The sequence below is a fragment of the Artemia sp. Qi Xiang Cuo genome, chromosome 11 (assembly GCF_049724085.1).
Source record: "Artemia sp. Qi Xiang Cuo chromosome 11, ASM4972408v1, whole genome shotgun sequence".
NCBI classification, from domain to species: Eukaryota; Metazoa; Arthropoda; class Branchiopoda; order Anostraca; family Artemiidae; genus Artemia; species Artemia sp. Qi Xiang Cuo.
This window is the reverse complement of record NC_142804.1, coordinates 26,538,789-26,560,208: the sequence shown is the minus strand read 5'-3', so window position 1 is coordinate 26,560,208 and position 21,420 is coordinate 26,538,789. Positions and strand designations below refer to the sequence as shown.

Here is a 21,420-nt window from a genome sequence, read left to right as displayed (position 1 = left end):
AGAGTTTCGCTTGCTACTGATCTCGTTTGCTTTTTAGTTACCGCCCATTGACAGGTAAAAAAAACAAAAAAAAACGAAAACCCAATTGTGTGCAATAACTCCATTATGCTGTAAAGACCATGAATTAAAATAGTTTCGGCTTTGTTCGAATTTTTCAAAAGCCAAGAAAAATAATTCATGATAGACAATTTCCCTCGTAAAAATCCAGGAAATCTCCAAATTACAAATAAAAGCATGTCATTGCCAAATGAATGAAAATGTAATTTTCTACAAGATTGCTCACCTTTTTGGGGGAGTTTTTCTTCCTTTTTAAGCAGTTTCTTGGCTAATTGGAGTCACTTTAAAATCAAGCTCGTTTGGTGTAATATTGTTTCTAAACTTTCGTTTTTACGAGTTTCGCTTGCTATTGACCTCGGTGGTTTTTTGACAAAGGAAGAAGTGGAGTACATAAGAAACGAGAGAAAAAAATTACACATTAGAAATCACTTAAAGCACTATATACAAAAAAGAGGTACGAGGCGTGACTTTGCTGTTGCTGATTTCGGATCTCGGACATAGAAATTCTGAATTATTTTTTAATTACTGTGCCTAGAAGGAAGACATAGGAAATATTTACAAAGCTCAAAGTAATTTTTTCTAAGACTTGACATATCTCTTCCTGTCAGGAGGAGGAGCACTCCCGACAAACACGTAACGTGGGGCGTAATACGAGACGAGAAAATCTTTCCAAGATCCTTCCGGCAAAATCTACACCGATTTGGTACAATCGAACCATAACTAGACCGGAAACTTTCCAATATTTGACAACTTATTGCCTCTCTTGTCTGACCTACAAGCTAACCGTGCTCCCAGATACATAAATGAATCAACACAAGAAATAGCAGAAGTACTGATAGAAACAGAAACTGGATAACTACAGTTAAACGCTAAACATTCGCACTTTGAACTATTAATTCACAGGCCAATACTAGAAAAACCATGCAATAGCTTATCAAGATTCGATTGAATAGGTTCGCGCGTTCTACTAATCAGCAATACATCGTCATCGTACGCGTGATATGTTTTCTCCACACCGTTAACAAACGAAATGGGCAAAATGCCACTCAGAACCTCAACATTAGCCAACTTAAATGTGCTGGGAGATAGCACGCTCGCTTGGCAGACCCCACTTTTTATTTGAATCGGAGCATTCAGCCTCAAATCCCATTTACCAAAAACAATAGAATTACAATGCAAATAAAGTAGCGTCGCACATACACTTTTATTAATTCCCGCTTTAATCAAAGAAGCAATCGAAAGCCTTCAAAATATCAACTGTACAAATGAACGTTGAATCATTCTTGGATTGTGCGTCAACAGGGATCTTAGACAGAATTCGATGGGCATGTTGACCACCAAGACCCTCCGAGAAACCGATTTGATAATCACAGCAATCTTCAACAGTAGTAATGGGCAATATTACATACTCGGACACTTTGCTCACATTACAAGCAACAGTGATTGGCCTATATGATTCATAACAATCTGTAGATTTCCCTCTCTTTAGCACAGACGTTATATGGCCGTCTAGAAAACCATTTGGCACGATTCGATTGAAATTGATCATTTGAAAGATCAACTGGAGGTGATAATGAAGTTCATTCGGTGCTCTAACAAGGTATTCGGATTCACTTAACAAACCGTCAATTACAGTGTCCTTGTAAATGTGATGCTATCTATAATTGTATCATTAACGAAGGTATGGTAGTATACTTGAAAACAAATATTGCAAATGCTACTCCTGCAATATATATTTTATGTGATGTATATATTTTACTTTTCAAGCTTGGATTAAACGTTTATTTTAATATCGTCTTTTACAGTAAATATTAAAATAGTTGGCATTTAATTTAGTATTCAAACATTGCACATTCAATTGTTTTTGTTTTTCGTGTTTTTTTCTTCTGCACAAGTTTTTTACCTTGGCTCCATTTGATATTTACTCCTCATTTCAGTAGTTTATTACTTTGAGCTCCTGTTATTTAATGCATTTTCTTTTAGATTGACATTAACACACTATATAATATTTATATATCTGTTATCATATTATTATAATTAATGTTTCATCCATTCCTTTATGAGCAGCAAGAGTCTGTTTTGACTGTGGATCTTGGTGGACACGAGGAAAGTAGCTCAGACTATTCCCTTGGAAATGTTAGAAAAAATATCTTTCAAGTAGCTGCGTCGGCCAAACGAATAATTGATGTCGTTTCAAAAGGTGGAGAAGCACTAAGTAAAAATATCGAGTGAGTGTTTTTCCGTTTTGCTTGTATATTTATTTTTTTAACCGTATTTTCAGACAAGGACTATTAAGGATAGCTATACACTGGGGAGGCGATAAGAGGAATGCTGTCCCCTCCCAATCTGATCACTTCCCGACCCATTCCAATAGTTTTTAGAAATAATTTAACATATATATTGAATTCTCAGTAATGTAAGGTAGACTTTTGTATGCATCTGACCGTCCAGTGAGAAATCTGGTTATCACCCCTCCCCTAACAAAGGTTTACAGTTCATGCATCTGCTCCAGTAAATCCACTGATTGCTTTGGAAGTCGACCAACCTAATTCTATTCTTTCAATTATCTTCTTGCGGTATAAATGGGAATGCTAGTCCTTGGTTTGACTCCTTTTGTCTGGAACGGTTATTTCAGTGGATCTTCTTTTCCGCTTATCGTCTCAGGTTGAGTTTAGGGTCCCACAAGGCTTAGTTCTAGGGCCAGTTCTGTTCTTAATTTTTATTTAGGATTTTTTTTTAAGGCTATGAACCAAAAACAAGCAGTTTGTTGTCAGCTCTGTCACCTTGATTCTTTCCATGCCCACAAACGTAATTCTCCACCAACAGGTATTGACATTCTAGTTGCCTTCGCTGACGACAGTACTCTTGGTGCTGCTGTCAGAACGGAGCCTGAAATCTGTGTTGGATTGACTGTTTTATTTGAGAGAGTAATTCTGTGGTTTGATGCTAATTGCCTGGAATTAAATTTTGCTAAGTCGAGCTTCCTGATTTCCTCACGAATTTCTCAGGCGAACTTTCGAAAGCTCATGTTTCAAGGTGTTCTCTCAGTGGACCTAGTGATCGTTATGTTCGATCCTGGGTATTTTTCTTGATAAGAATCTCCTATACGCATTATATTAGTCAAATTAAAGCGAAGATACCGAGGAATCTTGAAATTCTTAGAAAGCACTAACACATTTTTCCTGGGTTGATTCTAAAAATTTGTTTCATAATTCTATGAAACAAATATATTGTAACATATCAAATATATTGTTCTATATTTAATTTTTTTAATATTGTTTTATGCATATTTCTGTTTTCTTCAATTAGACGGTGATTTCCCGTGGCCCTTAAAACTAGACCGTCTCTTTTCTTTGACCATTCTACATTTTATCTTTGCAATTATAATAATATTTGGATTCCATTCAGTCCATCGGTCAGATCGGGCGTCGAACCCCTGAATGCTTTTCAATCTGCCTGGAATATTTTTACTTTCGATGGCTAGAAAGTATCACTTGTTTGGTGCCTTTTAAAGAAATGTAAAAACCTTTTTATCTTTAGATAATTTATACATTTATTTACGTTTATATATATAAACATTTTTTTTACGTCCATATCTGGTTGATGTCCCTTGTCTAAGCTAGAATTAGGTTTTTTTTTTGTTTTTTTAGGCAAGAAACTTTGCTCCGGATTAGTTTTCAGCGAGCTGATGGGTATTTTTCTTTTTATTGTCTTTGTTTTTTTGTTTGGTGAACAAATTTTGTCCTAGTCTAACTTTGACAGAAAAACTTTAATATTCAATCCTAAAAAAAAGAAACACACTATATCCATGTTTCTATTGGATTCTTTTGTAACCTAATACTTTTGTAAACTTTGTCTTCTTAATAAAATAAACAATGACACGTTTTTCAAAATTTAAATTAGCGTAAATATGTACGGCAGAGGCATTCTGACGTGGAATCCCCTTCTTCTCAGATGTTTCGTCTGATAAAGACTTTAATTATTGCTATAAGACATGTCTTAGATGTTTCGTTTGGTAAAGACATTAATTTTTGCTATAAGATGTCTGTGCTATGTTCAAGGTCCATTTTGCAGTTTTATAAAGATTTTGTCAATAGCGATAAAAAAACTGCTTCTTTTTTTGTGTGATCTGCTATTTGTAGCTTGGTTACAATAACTGATGTACATGGGACAGAGGAGAAAGGTTCCTTTGAAATTTGCAAAGTTTCCGATAATTTTTCAAAGATAAAGAACATTAAATTTACTTTTATGTGTACCAAATAGCATAAACAAAACTTGTCAATAATAATCATTAATCAATCTTAAATCAAAATCAATAAATATTAACAATCAATCAATTAATCTTGAAATCAATCTTAAAAATTGTGCAATGTTGGACGTGCGGGGTGTAAAATTATCTCTTCAAGGCCCGAGAGGAAAAATTATGTTTTCTAGATTTCTTGGAAATATTTCTGGGAAAATCAATCTTCCAATACCAAATTTTTTTTTTTAAGTTCATTATAAAATGCTCTATTTCATTTGAATTTACTGAAAGCCTGCAGAGTCCTGATCAAGAATCAGATTGAAACAGCTCAGCAGCGGTCCAAATCATTGGATGGGAGATAAGGCGAAATCTTCTAATTTGTAAATTTACTAAAACGGATTATTTTTATCTCAACCAAACTTAATAGGAAGTAAAAGCTTGTATCAACTTCTTTGGGCGAGGGGGACCCTAAAGTGTTATCATCAGGAGATCTATCAGAAGAAACTGTCGAATATCAACCAAACTTGGTAGCAAAATTGCTACCACAATCGTATCTTATCTGTCATTTGAGGGGAGGAGGTGATCCCTAAATTTATAATCAGAGAAGAAGAAGATTTTATTTGAATAAATCAACATAACAAAAAAACATATACCCCCAACAGAGAGTAAAGCTCGTAAAATTGGGTATTAATAATAAAAAAAAAAAAAAAAAAAAAAAAAAAAAAAAAAAAACATTTCCGCATCATAACAAAAGAGAGAAAGAAAAAAAAACCTGGTTAAAGAAAAAAAAAAACATAACAAACATAAAGAAAACAAACGCTGGACAAGTGGGGCATGGAAGGCTATCCCAACATGGGTAACAAATATAAACAAAAAAATAATAATAATAATAATAAAAAAATTTCTATTCCACCATCACAGGTCAATACATAATTTTAATATTTTCTTCCTTAGAACTGATATTTGCCGAAATGACTCAATTTGAATTCTATCTTTCAGCCTATATTTATTTGAAATAAATGGTATTTGGTATCTAATTGAAAATCTAGATCTTTCACAATTAACAAAGGGAATTCGATATGTTCCAGAACACCTAAGAGCCGAAGGAGGGGGCAGAATCAACAGAGATTTTTCATAAAAATAACTACTAGGATCTTGTATTTTAAAATGCCATATTGATATATTAAGTTCTCTTATATGATTCAGATCTAATAAATTCAAGAAAAGAAATAATGTTTCAGTTTCCGATGCATCTCTAAGTTTTGATGGACGATGTAAAAAATTTCCAAGTATTCTCACTGCTTTATTTTGAAGGATCTGTAGGGGTTTTATATGCGTCCAAAAAGTATTTAAATAAATAATTGTGCAATAATTTAAATAAGGAGCAATCAAAGAATGATAAATTATTTTTAAAATGGAAAATGGAAAAACATGTTGCAAACGATACATAGACCCAATATTTTGCGAAAGTTTCACCCTTAAATGATCAATATGAGTTTGAAATGTCAAAAGGGGATCAATAAAAACTCCTAAATAACGATACGATTGAACTCTACGTATTTTATGCTCACCAACTTGAAGCTCCTTACATGAAAATTTTTTTAGTAGCATGTTTTGAATGACCAAAAACCATAAATTCAGTCTTCTTAAAATTCGGTACTAAATAATTAGATACAAACCATCGATTAACTGAACTAACAGTGTTAAACAGATTTTGAATCAATGTAGATGAATCCTTCGCTTTAACAGAAACAGCTGTGTCATCTGCAAATAAAATTGCAAGACCATTATTTCCATGCAAACATCGTGGGAGATCATTAATATACATCAAAAATAAAAGTGGACCTAATACCGATCCTTGTGGGACACCAATATCTTCAAGATCATTTAAACTAGACAAATGTCCATCAACATCTACCACGATTTTACGTCCATAAAGGTATGATCTTATTATATCTAGTCCTTTCCCTCTTATACCGGAATTTTCCATTTTATCAAAAAGAATTTCATGGTTTAAAGTGTCAAATGCTTTTTTAACATCATAAAAAACAGTAGATACATGATAATTACTATCTAAGCAGTCATTTATTTCTAATACAAGAGCTGCAACTGCTTGTTCCGTCGAATGGCCTGCCCTAAATCCAAATTGCTGTTTGGTAAAAAAATTTATTTTATCTAGATAATTAGTAATCCTTCCTTTTAAAATTTTTTCCAATACTTTAGACAATGGTGATAAAATTGCAATAGGACGATAATTATTTGTATCAGATTTATCTCCTTTTTTATGCAATGGTATTACACGTGCAATTTTCCATCTTTTAGGAAATGTACCTGAGAAAATACATAAATTTAAAATATGAAGCAATGGTTCAAAAATTTCACCTGCAATATTTTTTAGCAAATTAGTTGAAAGTTCATCATATCCCAATGAATTACCATTTTTTAAATTCTTAATGACCTTTTGAAATTCTGCAAAAGTAACCGGGGCCATAAATATGCTCGTATCTTCAGTGGGCGGTAGATATTTTTTATGCGACCTTGGGGAAGAAAGGTCAACTTCTCCTGAAACAACAGATGATCCAATACTAGCAAAATATTCACTAAACTTCTTAGCAACAGCTTGTGGTCCTCTAAATTTTTTACCATTAATATCAAATAACACTTCAGGGTGTAACAACTTTTTATTTCTTCCAATTTTAGAGAATATACCTAAGATTGTTACTAGATGCCAACATTTCTTTTGGGAAGTAACAATAAGCGTTCTGTTTGAGATTTCTGGGTATTCGAACATTATCCACTCTCTGCGGCAGCAGGGGAGGTGGGTTCCCAGTTTCATTGTACGAGGATTACTACCAGAACAGGTGGTTGTATCTCAATCAAAACTTATAAAAAGTACGAACTGGCTATGGGTTTTGTCATCCGGGCCGGTGTGACCTGTCTCGGGGGGAAAAAGTGAGCGTCCCCTATATCTTGTTGTCATGACGTCTAGCAGAAGGGGTTATTGGATCTCAATCAAACTTGCTCTGGAATAAGAGCATGTGTCCTGGCTCTGCCTTTGGGGGTCTCTGTATGTATTCTGATCATTGTGAGGAGGAGTGGTCTTCAGAAAAACTGTCCTATCTCAACCAAACATGGTGGGAAGTAAGAACTAGTGCCCTAGTTATGTTTTGACAGTTTTCACCCAATCTGACTTGGGGTAAGGGGTCTGTATCTTCTTGTCATCAGTGAATTTACCAGATGGGCTTGTTGAATTTAAGCAGAACTTGGTGGGAAGTATAATAAGAGCTAATATCCTAGCTATGATTTTTGGAGATCAGGATCCAGTCCAGTTTCTGTTCACGAGGTAAGCTAGAGTGGTCTTTAAGCTATTGTCTTTAGGACTACTAGTTAAGATATCAACCCGGTCAGGCAGAAGTAATTTTAAACATCATGGGTTTGCTTTGTGAGGTCTGTACCCATTTTGACTTTTATAGGGGAAGTTTGGAGGGGGGGTCTAGATTCTTTTCACCGTAACATCTTCCAAAGACAGCTGTCGGACCCCAACCGACTTTGGTGGGAGGTGAGCGTAAGTGTCGAGTTATATTTTTGCTGAGTTTTGCCGATCTGGCCTATATGGGACGAGGGGGTCCCTAAGTTCTTTTCATAAGCACATTTACCAGAAGGGATTGCCAGATCTTAAAAAACGTTAGTGACAATTTAAAGCTAATGTTCTAAATATACTTTTTGGGGATCAGGATCCAATCCAAACTTTCTTGGGGAGAGATAAATAAATTCTTGTCTTCAAGATACCTAACAGAAGGGGTTATCGGAACTCAACCAAACACAAAAGAAGTAATATTAAATTTCCTAGTACGCCTTTTGGAGCCCAATACTGATTTTGACCTCAGGGGGGGGGTGAAGGTTTTAGTCCCTAAATTATTGTCACCGTGACATCTACCTGAAAAAGCTATTGGGTAGCATCCAGACCCTAAATTCTCATCGTCCGGGTATTTAGCAAAGGGGTCAAGAATATGATTAAATGGCGTAGTTGCATCTTTTGCAATTTTCACCCATTGTCAGTTTTTTTTAGAGAGGGGGTTTCTAAATTTTTGTCACCATGACAATTAACGGGTAAAACTTCCAGTTAACAATATGGAAAAAATATATGTACTAACAAAAGTATTTTGTGTAAGGTAAAAGCACCCTACAATCACCTACAAACTTCCAGTATTTCGGCTTCGCGCCCAGAAGCCTTTACTAGCGGAAAAAAGATGGAAACAAGACTTAACACCTTAAACATTCAAGAAAATAACCTAAATAGATGAAGGACGCTATATAACCAAAGGAAATTATCAGTCAAACTTGGTAGAAAGTAACAGTGAGTGTCCTAATTATGTCTTTTGTTAATCTGCACCCTATCAAAATTCTATGAGGAAAGGGGGGTCCTTTAATGAATATCATTAGAGTATTTAAAATTAGAGTTTGTCGGAGTATGACTTGAACAAGAGAACTTTATTGTGCTATGTATTGTCTTTATTGTGTCATCCACACGCCCCTGCCCTTCCTCCCTGGGGTCTATACGACATCTGGGGGAGGAAGGAGGAAAAGTTTGGCGAAATTAAACTCGTTGAAAAGCAAGATTTAGTTTCATAATTGTGGCTTTTGGGGACCCAAGATCTTTCCAGACCTATTCCTAATTTTGTGATTGTGGGGGAGGGGGTCCCTAAATTCGTATCATCTGCATATCTACCAAAACTGGACGTTGTATTCCGTATAGATTGGGGGAAGTATGAGTCAGTGTTCTAGTTGCACTTGTATAAACCGATCCGCCCTCTGCTGGGGATCCCTAAATTCGTTGGGTCAAGTCGTTTATCAGAAAGAATTGTTGGATTTCAACAAAAACTTGGCAGAAATTAAGAATAGACTCACGGTCTTAGTGTTGCCTTTCTGATTTCTATGCCTGATCTAACTTCTTTTGGAGAGTGGCTCCCTCCATTCTTCTCATAACAGCGTCACTAAATAGGTTGCCATGCATAAAAGCAACTTGATAAGAGTAGATTTCCACATTGTTGGTTTTTGTGGTTCGAGAATGATTCGATCTCTGTAGATGGAGGTATTCCCTACATTTTTGTCATCAGGACATATGCCAGAAGAGATTGTCATCTCTCTATCAAACTTGATGAGAGGTAACAGATAATATCCTATTTCATCTTTACGGGGGCTTGGGACCAATCTAACCTCTCTATGGTGGGGGCTATATAAGTTATAATCATCGGGGTATTTACCAAAGCGGGTTGTTGGATATCAACCAAACTTAGAAGAAGCAACAGTTAATGTCCTTGTTTTGCCTTTTCAGATCCCAGGATTGGTTTGACCTCTGTGACGAGAGGAATACGAAAAGGGGGTCCCTAAATTCTTCTTATAAACACATTTACCAAAGTTGGACGTTGGGTCCCAATGAAATTTGGCTAAAAGCCAGCCTCATAGTTGTCTCTTTTTATCGTCTGCGCGGGGTATCAGCTTTATTTTTTCTTATCAGCCTAACTACTAAAGATTCATTGTTTTCGGCGTCCATGCTCGATGGAATTTCTGTCGGGGAAGGGCTAGATTCTTTACCCATAAAAACGGTCAATCAGGTCTTAATTTAAGCTGGTTTCGTATAGCAGCTTGTACTTCAGTTGCGGATGTAGAGGCACCAAATCCAGTCCTATACACGATCTTGTTTGTGGTGCTTTGTGGCACCTGTGATCCACAGATCATAGTTGCTCCTGCATTTAACTGGGTCTGTGTGCTAGAGGCTCAGTTGAAACTATGGTGGGTACGGTAATAAAATGCACCAAAGACCGTTGAAGAACCTAGACGAAAAAGTAACTTGCTTTGGAATTATTGTCTTTATAAATAAACTGACATATTTTAAATTAATACAACAATAAATTCTTTGTAATTTTTCAAGAAGAAATTCGATTTTAAGTTGTGAGCTCGGTCTAGTTTCTTAATTTGAATTAAAATTAAACTTAAAACTAGATCATAAATTTATAAATCCGTCTCTTCTGTCCCTTTGACCAAGTTACTTGCCCAGTAAGTTTTCAGTTGATCTGAGCTTTTTCGTTCTAAGTTCAGAAAAGGGGCGTATGCTTCTGAAAACCATCATTATCCATAGTTATGGGTTTTTAGGGCTCATAGTTTTGCATCTCTATGGCCTGAACCTAATCCGACTTCTGCAGAGGGGGAGGGGGATATCGAAATATCTTCTTATCTGCCTTATTACTAGACTGGCCGGGGTAGTTCGCACTAGCGTAATGCCAAGGGACAATAGTTGACTTGGCAAAAAGCAAAGTGTCTTGTGTCTTGCATGTACTATCATTGCTTCTTTTTTTGCCACCTCATAGTGAAGGTGTAGTCGCAGAATCTGGGCAGTTTCAGTGCTCTTTGAAGTCCGAAGATAGTTGAAGGACAACCCGCTCCTGTGTTTTTTAGTTTGTTTTGTTTTTTTGTTGTTTTTTTTGTGCCCTGGGCAGCCTTGCAACCATGGCATCGGATCAAAGTTTTGAGACAATAATTTAATTCAGTATAGTTGAAATATCTGATGAATCTGCCTCCAGAATCGATGCGCCCCTTCCTCCGCATTGTAAAGGGAAATGACCTTAGATCATGTAACCTACCCATTATTACAGGTAAGTTTTAGTAGTAAAGGTAGACATGTTTTGTCTTGGCTGCTCAGTCGATTTGGAACTATGAGGGATCGTTCCTAAGGCCAAGATTTCCCAAAACTTCTAGAAACTATGCTCTTAAAACTTGTCATATATCTGAAAACGTCAAAGATTGTTATGTACGCCCGAGTTTTCAAAATACGCTATTTGTAGTACCTCGGGGATACCCTGGGGAAGCAAATTTAAACTTACAGGGAGTTTTGGGGACTGCAGAAGAGGGTTAAAATGTCATTCCTTTACGGGGGGAGGGAGTATGTTTTCTTTTGCCTGTGATCCGCGTTAAAGTTTTTGGGCTAATGCCTTATTTTTTCACTATAAAGTAGCGAGGCAATAAATCGCAAGACACTTGTCCTCTGTGATCAAAATCGTGCATCTGTAATATCTCGAGGACGATTTTTGGGAATCCTTTTAAACCTTTCAGATAGTAATGAGGGACAAGAGAACTTCATGCTTTGTTTGTGTTTGTGTGGGGGTGGGGCTAAAATATTTTTGATCTTCTATCCGCCTAAAAGTTTTTCTGCTACGAGCCCAAATGGGACTCTGGGAGTTAAAATTAAATTGAATACTCAACTCAAATTTAAAAATAACAAAATTACTACAACCAGGAATAGCGAGTTTTATGATGAAGTTGCGAGGTAAATATAAACCCATAAAAATCACATAGGTTACCAATATAGCAAATCTGCAATATCTTGGGATTTATTTTAGGATGTTGAGTTGGAACTTTCAGGGAGTGTTGAGGTCGTGGGAGGCTTCAAATTTCAGAACGGGTCAGCGATCGAATTGAAACTTACAGGGACCGCAGGGAGGGGTTTTGGAGCTTTGTATCGGGGAAAGGGGGTGCGGAGGACAAAAATGTCAGATCCCACTAAAAGTTCTTGCAGTCCTTGTCATCCTTTTCATCACCTCGTCAAAAATATATGAGATAGTATCGATATCGAGTTTTCCTACATCTGTTGGGCGTCATCTCGATCTTACGTACAACCAAAAGCAAACTTACTGATATGGATCCCTAGCGGAAAACAGGCGGAATATTAGACGATGAAACACTGCCCTTTGCCAAATAAGATGGATTTGTCGGAAACTTCTATAGGTAGAAATGAGCTAGACTTTTGGAAAAGATTATGTAGTCTTTCATAAGAAAATGTCAGCTAGGCTAGTAAGTTAAAATTCCTCTTCCTACAAATCCTGTTTACTCAACAATAGAAAATTTGGACATGGCCGGGAAAAATTGAAAATAAATACGGTATGTCACATTTCAACAATTGATACTCAAGTAATATTACCATTAATAATATTTGTTAAACGCTAGCGTTGAAATTTAAATTAAGTCCCTTTCCACCATTTCCAGCTTAAACCTTCAAGGTTTACGACAGCATCATGCTTATTGATCCTGGAGATTAAAAGCCAAAGATTGTTCACGGTGAAAAGGGAATTACGGAAGCCAGCAGGATATTATCGTCTAAGTCTTAGACAAAATAAGAGGATACCCTAAGCTACATGAATAAGAATTTGCGGGTCACTTGAGATAGAATATTTACTGTACTTTTTGGATGTTCTCGTTATAAATAACAGATAAATGTAAAGGCTTGTTGAGGCCAAAGCCTTCACGCGACCCTAGGGTCAAACTCCAATAGACAAGACATCCTACCTCACGCTACCAGCTTTCTTATACATCTTGCTCGTCAAAAAATCATGACACTTTCATAGCGTAACATATCATTGGTGTCAATATTTCTTAAGATAACTGCTATGCATTGCCCTGTGATCGGTAAAGGGTACTTGACTTTGCATTTGTAACCTATTCTCCACCGCAATTTTTACGAGTGTCCGTTCTATATGGTAAGGACTTTAAAACCAAATAATACTAAATAGGAGAGACATCGCTCTTTATGAAGTCAACGCCGTTGCTTGTTGTATATTAGCTGCTGCTGTTCTAAATCTTTTATTTTAAAGACCTTCCAACTTAAAAAATACCTCAGCCCCACAACTCAAGTCACAAATCAGGTGGCACGCCATTTTAATCATGTACTTGTGTAGCTCCATAATTAAAATACTGAGGTTCAGTTTGCTTGTAATATACCTAGTACTTTTATTTTCATCTATTTGTAGTTTTGCTGTTTGAAAAATCTTTTTCTGAAATTTTGCACAGCAAAAAGTGAAGAATCGCAGACGTGAAAATCATTCAGCGAAAAGTTGATTTGTTTAGGCAGTTGTACCCAGCAATGATTCCAAAGAACTGGTCAAATAACCACCCTTCAACGGGCTCAGTTTCTTTCGGAATGCTTCTTTTCGTACTAGAAAAGATGCTATCGGAAAAGGATCTAAGATTGGGACTGTGGGTCTTGGTTGTCTCACACGTTTCTCGAGAATGAAGGCATTTACCCGACAATTTTGTCCCTGAGTGACCAGTGAAACTGTTGGTGTCTGTCAAGATCTCGGAAGACTTTCAGATCGGACACACACAACCACAGTTTTTTTTAGATAGTGGAGTAGTTCTTGTTTCAGGACAACGTACACTCGGACGCTTTTAAGGTGGAGAAACATTTCAAAGGGGTGGACAAATTCCTCAAAATGTGAATATAATAGGAAATTATTAAACGGGTTTAAGAAGAAAAAAAACTGGCTGTCAAGGAAATATATAAAGAAGAAGAAAAAACACTAAACTTTGATCTGAAACGTATAAAATAGAAAATGGGTAAAAATAGGTTGGAGGAGTAACTCCTAAGTGGAAAGCTTTTGTTTTGTTTTTATTACGAGTGGTGTTTATGATTTTTGCACCCCACAGTAGAACAATTGAGTGGAGACAAAAATTGAATTGTTGCCATAAATAAGCATGGCTGTTCACAAGGATTCAGAGTTTTACGTTTAGCTTTTACAAAAGATAAAAATAAACAGTTCTTTTGATTGGCTCCATCCCGTCAGTCATGTTTCAAGATGTTGTATAGTTGAGTATTAGGGCTGTTAAACACGTGTTACTGGCACTAAACCATGTCATATTTTTGTTTATTATTTTCTAGGCATAATAGCTGTAATACATCGGATATCCATAGTAACAACGAGTTTTTCCGAGTCCCCGAGTTCTACGAAGATGCTTGGAATGAAAGTTATAAGCCAAGTCCGTCAGAAACAAGATTAGTTTTCATCTCGATCCTAAGACCTGAAAACGAGCTTCTGAATTTTTTCAGACTGTTAGTAAACTACCTAGTTCTTTCTAATGAGTCATTGGGCAGAAATGTGTGGTGTGATCTTCTGCAGTATGAATTTGAAGATAATCACTTGCAGTTTCACGCTTTGATGCTATATCAAACGGACTTGGCAGAGGTCTCAAAGATTTTTGAGAGGCTGAAAGTTACGGAGACAGGCCTGTTTTACCTCACATATCAACTTTCAGTTCGTATACTTTCTGGAATGCAGCATTTTCAAACTTCCGAATATCTGTTTCGTCGTAGTTTCAAGGAGGTGAGTACATTCCATTGCAAAATACACAATAAAACAGTTCAATAGCTAAGAAGGAATATCTAATAAGTAGAAAAATTTTATGTTTTATTTATCTTTTGGTAGTCTTTTGTTTCCGTTTGTTATTTTTGTCATTCCAATTAATTTTTTAAAGCCGTCGTAAAAAAAAAAACTAGAGAATATACTTATCCTCAGTGTAAATTAGTAGGGTATTTATCTTATTTAGTATCGACGCGGCTTCTATAATACTAAAGGTGCTATGCAAAATATGTGTCTTAGCACAGGCTTATGCAGGATATCTGGAGGAATAGTAGAAACTAGGACTTTGAAAACATAAAACTTGAAAAAGACCGACATCGTTCAATTAATTGGACTTTAAGTAACACAAGTAAAAATCGGCAAATGAATCTTAAAGATTTTCGCTCTTCTATAAAGTTTATTTGTCACATGTTGAGTAGGACTTTCCGAGAGCCCAATTTGAGACCACAAGACATTTGGAGAGATGGGCTGAATGAGAGTGCACTGGGGAATTAGCAAGTGCTTGGCTATGACAGACAATCACTGACGAAGAATATTTAGGCTTTAACATTAAATATCTTATTCCAAAGTACTCAAATCCTTTTTTTGAAACTTCTCCGCTATTTCATCCGGGGTACAGCGGTAGCTAGCAACCTAGTAAGAGATGATCACGTCCAGTGTTAACAAATATAATAACCCATAACTCCTAAAAATAGAGTCAGATGAAAACAAAAACTGCACCTTTAGAACCGCCTTTGTCCGAAACCCCCTAAATAGGAAACTTTCTGTCCCTTGGCTTGAACAGCAAGGGAAATATATTGGCTTGAAAATAAAGAAAAGTGGCAGCTACCACAGTATTCTGCCTAAACGGCATCTTTTTTTTTTTTTTTTTTTTCACAGATTGCTTGGCGTTTGAATATCATAGAGAGTTGTTCAATAGCTCATTTAAAGGAAATTAATGGGGTTAAGAATATTTTGTAATTAAAACAAATTATTTTTAAAATTGAATAAATTTGTGTACGAAAAACTGCATATTTCATGTTAAAGATTAATCAGTGACGTCATAATTGTAGGTTATAGCCAGGTCTCCTCTTACTGTTCCAATTAAGAAAAATCCATTGGCTTTTTCCTGTTTGTAACTTCACATCAAGCAAAGAACATCTATATTAGAGAAAAACCAGCTTAAGTCTATCACATTTTTTGTCTTTCTGTTAATTAATAAGAGATAACTTTGGAATACAATGCATTTTCTGACAAAAACCTGCATCTTCATTTACAAGGTGGTAACACACATATCTTTTGACAAGGAAATTATATCACATAACATGAATATAATATCACATAACATGGGAATATAATATTGCATAACATGATATTATAAAGATAATATAAGACATACATCCTTTGAAAATTGCTCTGCTTGGCAACATGGGGCTGAGGTTCAATTCCCACCGCAACCATGTTAGGTGACAAACTTGTTACTTGTCCCTGTAAAAAGACCCAGCAACTGAAACGTCGATTCCATGCCCTATCCGCCAGCAATGGCTCAAGAGGGTCTTTATACTTTTATCCTTTGAAAACATGATTCTGTGGGATATGATGACATATTTGAGTAGCTTTGGTGCCTGATTCCCTGGAATTTGTCCTTTGCTAGATACAATTAAGAAAAAGTCAAAGGCTTTTTCCTGGGCTTGAAATATTTTTATATATTGGAATAAGAAGTCTTTTAAAGTACTATAAAATTTGGCTGTTGAATGGCAATTAAATTGGATAAGAAATCTTTTAAAGTACTATAAAACTTGGCTGTTGAATGGCAATTAAATTGGAATAAGAAGTGTTTCAAAAGCACTTTAAAACTAAACGTAAAGCTTGGGGGTTGAGAAGGGGTCAGCCCCTCTCATAAAGGAAAAAAAAAATTAAGTTTTAATGTGGCTCTTTTCAGATAAGAAGTTGTTTTTTCTTTAATTTAATATTCATTAATTATTATTGACAGATACAAGGTGAATACACTAATTGATCTTTTTTTCATGCCCTTTCCTAAGATATTACTCATTTTACTCACAAATGTACCCCTTCCCCTTGAAAGTCCCTATGTAGCCATAGGATACGGTTTGTGTAAAACTAAAACAAACACTTAAAAAATTAAATTGTTACTTTATGATACACCCAATGCTTCTATTAATCACATTATCATGTTTATTTCCATCGGTGTGTACATTTATAAAGCATTTTTATATAATATTTGATATCTAATTTCTTTAATGAGGTATCAGTAAAGTTGTGGAGATGAGTTTTTATACTTCATATATCTTATGATGTGCAGTAGGTAACGATTAAAGTTCAACGTGCACAGTGTATTAGGGATCAAACACTGAGCGATTTATACTATTTATGTATTATATTACATGTGAAAACAAGTGACTATTTTCAGGATGGGGCACACGTTCTCTATGCATTGAGAGGGGGACACGCAATGTTGCATAACCGTATCAATTTGATTCTTTGAATAATAATTTCATTAACAACTTTTTTATTAGCTAATCCCATACCTCATAGAAGTGTTCAGTATCATAGGCAGCGCAATAGCGCTGTCTAAGTAAAGAAAGATATTGGCACAATGTATTATTTATTTTCTTGTTTTGGCCAGGTCACTTCGTATCAAAGGAGTTGTCGTAGAAACTTCAAAAAGGGCTCATTTGATTGGAAATGGGAAGGGCAGTGCCTTTTTTAATAGTTGAAAGTGATTGGAGGGCAACTAACACCCCTCCCACGCCCACCACTTCCCCAAACACATACAATCAAAATTTTGAGATAGCCATTTTGTTCAGCGTAGTTGATTTCCAGATAGAAAATATGTTTTTGAGGAGGACACTCCCCACAGCCCTCAGGGCAAGGGTTGTAAGTTTTGCCCTCAGGGCATATAAGGTTTTTTTTATAGAAAGCTTTGTCGTAGAAACTTTAAAATGGGCTCATTCGATTGGAAATTCAACGGGCTAGTGCCCTTTTTAATAGACGAAAGTGATCGGAAGGCAACTAACCCCCTCTTACGCCCACCTTTTCCCCAAACACATCCAATCAAATTTTGAGATAGCCATTCTGTTCAACGTAGTTGAAATTCCGAAAATTAGGTCTTTAAATGACGACCCCCCCCCCCCACAGCCCTCGGGGCAAGGGTTGTAAGTTATGTCCTGGGGGAATATAAGGTTTTGTATAGAAAGCGTTGTCGTAAAAACTTCAAAAAGGGCTCGTTCGATTGGAAATTGAAATGGCTAGTGCCCTTTTTAGTAGTCGAAAGTGATTGGAAGGTAACTAACACCCCTTCCACGCCCACCATTTATCCAAACACATCCAATCAAAACTATGAGATAGCCATTCTGTTAGCTCTGGAAATTATATACTTGAGCAGGACACTCCCCCCACAGTCTTCAGGGCAAGGGTTGTAAGTTACGCCCTGGGGACATATAAGGTTTTTATTTAAAGTTTTGTCGTAGAAACTTGAAAAAGGGCTCATTCGATTGGAAGTTCAAAGGGCTATTGCCCTTTTTATTAGTCGACAGTGATTGGAGGGCAACTAACCCCCCTCTTACGCTCACCTTTCCCCCAACAAATCTAATAAAAATTTTAGATAGCCATTTTTTTCAACGTAGTTGAAATTAGGTCTTTGATGACGCCCTCCCCTCACATTCCTCAGGGCAGAGTTTTATGCCCTGGGGCATAAGGGTCTTATAAATAGCTCAAAAAGGCTCATTCGATTGGAAATTGAAATGGCTAATGCCCTTTTTAATCTTTGAAAATGATTGGAGGGCATCTAACCCCCTCTCACGCCCACCTGTTCCCCAAACACATACAATCAAAATTTTGAGATCGCTATTTTTTTAAACGTAGTTGAAAGTTATGGAAATTATGTGTTTGAGGATGACAACCCCCCACAGCCCTCAGGGCAAAGGTTGTCAGTTATTCCCTGTGGGCAAATAAGGTTTGTATAGAAAGCCATGTTGTAGAAACTTCAAAAGGGGCTCATTCGATTACAAATTGAAAGGGCTAATGCCCTTTTTAATAGTCGAAAATGATTGACGGGCAACTGCCCCCCTCTCTCGCCCACCATTTCCCCAAACACATCCAATCAACATTTTGAGATATCCATTTTGTTCAACATAGTTGAAAGTTCTGGAAATTAGGTCTTTGAGGATGACAACCCCTCCCCCCTCACATTCCTCAGGGCAAGAGTTTTAAGTTATGCCCTGGGGGCATATATAAGGTTTTTATAAATAGCTTTGTGGTAGAAACTTCAAAAAGGGCTCATTCGATTGGAAATTAAAATGGCTAATGCCCTTTTTAATCGTTGAAAATGATTGGAGGGCATCTAACCCCCTCTCACGCCCACCTGTTCCCCAAACACATACAATCAAAATTTTGAGATCGCTATTTTTTTAAACGTAGTTGAAAGTTATGTAAATTATGTGTTTGAGGATGACAACCCCCCACAGCCCTCAGGGCAAAGGTTGTCAGTTATTCCCTGTGGGCAAATAAGGTTTGTATAGAAAGCCATGTTGTAGAAACTTCAAAACGGGCTCATTCGATTACAAATTGAGAGGGCTAGTGCCCTTTTTAATAGTCGAAAATGATTGACGGGCAACTACCCCCCTCTCACACCCACAATGTCCCCAAACACATGCACCCCAAATTCCTATACAGATGTTTTTTCAAATGCAATTAAGCATTTTGGGAACAAAATCTGTGAAGATGATAACCCCCTCAGAGTCCTAGTTATACTGATTGCATGATATACTCTTGGGGCATATAAGGTTTTTATAGGAAGTGTTGCCAAAGAAATTTCAAAAAGGGCTTATTTGATTGAGAATTTAAATGGCTTTTTAATAGTTAAAAATTGATTGGCGGGCAACCAACCTCCTCTCACGCTCACCATTTCCCCAAAGACATACAATCAAAATTTTGAGATAGCCATTTTTTTCAACGTAGTTGATATTTCTGGAAATTATGTCTTTAAGGATGATGAACCCCCCACAGCCCTCAGGCCAAGGGTTGTAAGTTATGCCCTGGGGGCATATAAGGTTTTTATAGAAAGTGATGTTGCAGAATATTCAAAAAGGACTCATTCGATTGAAAATTGAAAGGGCTAGTGCCCTTTGTAATAGTCAAAAGTGATTGAAGGGCAACTAACCCCCTCTCACGCCCACCATTTCCCCAAACACATCCAATCAAAGTTTTGAGACGGTCATTTTCTTCAACATAGTTGAAAGTTCTGAAAATTGTGTATTTGAGGATGACAAACCCCCCAGAGCTCCCAGGGTAAAGGTTGTAAGTTATGCCCTGGTGGCATATAAGGTTTGTATAGATAGCGTTGTTGTAGTAACTTCAAAAGGAGCTTATTCAATTGGAAATTGAGAAGGCTATTACCCTTTTTAATAGTCGAAAGTGATTGGAGGATAACTAACCCCACTCTGACGCCCACCATTTCCCGAAACACATCCTATAAAAATTTTGAGTTGGCCATGTTGTTGAACTTAGTTGAAAGTTTTGGAAATTAGGTCTTTGAGGATGACAACCCCACCACAGCCATCAGGGCTAAGGTTGTAAGGTATGCCCTGAGGGCATATAATTTTTTTTATAGAAAGCGTTGTAATAAAAATTTCATAAAGGTCTCATTCGATTGGAAATTGAAAGTGCTACTGCCCTTTCAATTTTTTATGGAATGGATGGTTGTTTTGCTTCAGAAGAGGCTCAGTCTTTGTCCCTGAAAAAGACTATGTCAATATTAAATGAACAGAAATTAATCAAAAAAACTCTTTGCACAAAATAAGTTTTCAAAAAAAGAAAGTAAAGAACTCCATTAAACCAAAAATGAACAAAAATAGAATCAAATAATCTACCAAGAATACAACTACCACAAATTAGTATCAATAAATAAATGAAACTCAAACAAACAGAAATTAAAATAAATCAAACTCAAGACGAGCAGAAATTAATCTGAGTAGGTTCTAAACCCTATGCTTTCTAAGAGCCAAAATATTATTTGTACTTTACTGAAAAAAATATTTTGAATGTTTTCATTTTTACATTTTTAAGAAATCAAAAATCAATTAATATTTTAAGGAATAAATATCAGCATATGTATATTAAACTGACAATGCACACTTTTTTCAGTAAATTCATTTGAATTTTTTTCAGTAAAGTATTACTTTCTTTAGTAAAGTATTACTTTTCAGTTTGATTAATTTCTTTAAAGATAGTCAATGTTTTATGGAGCAAAGGCCTTAAAAAGTGGGAAAGTTTTATCTTTTAATGCTTCATTCTTAATACTCTAGTACAACTGTAGCCGCTAGTACCATTTACATTGACATATTTACTTTAAATGAGGCAAATGATGCCAACCTTTGGCCCCCCGACTAAATCAGTGGACATCCTCATAGTATTTCCTAAGACAACAATAGCGAAACCCCTATTCCGGGGAAATTGAATAGAAAGCTATATCCCCAGAAGGGGATATAGTTTTCCCACTCTTAAAGCCTTCCACCCAAATTGGGTGGAAGTAGGTCGTAAGGAAGGATTTAAAGGAAATTGGAACTTCTTGGTAGTGTGTAAAGAGTGAGACTTTGAATAGATCTAGATAAAAGAACGTGAGTAGCTTTGTTGAACTCAAAGGGGTTGGCACTGAAATGAGTTTTTAGTGGAAGTAGTATTAGCACTTCCCATTTTTAAGATCTATTTTAGGTTAAAATCTAGTCTGGACAAAGTGGGCCTAGTCCAACATGGAAAAACCATATTAGGTTAAATTGGTAAGTTGACTTTAAGCTCGTAAAATTACTGGGAACATAAGTTTTTTTTGTACTTGTTAAGAATCCGGTAAGTATGCGAGAATTGTATTGAAGATCAGATATGCATTTTACCGGGTAATGCCTAGACGCTGTATAAACAAAGGGTTTCTCGCTCCGG

The 21,420-nt window shown here is 36.2% G+C and overlaps 1 protein-coding gene across 1 annotated transcript in view; it reads left to right on the top strand.

Annotated features, from left to right (window-relative positions):
- LOC148946813 (NBAS subunit of NRZ tethering complex-like) overlaps positions 1 to 21,420 on the top strand; it is a 211,149-nt gene that overhangs the window by 117,860 nt on the left and 71,869 nt on the right. The window contains exons 12-13 of the mRNA XM_089096616.1: positions 2,125 to 2,285; positions 14,010 to 14,451. Coding sequence (XP_088952742.1) covers positions 2,125 to 2,285; positions 14,010 to 14,451 — 603 coding nt within the window. The remainder of the gene's footprint in view (positions 1 to 2,124; positions 2,286 to 14,009; positions 14,452 to 21,420) is intronic.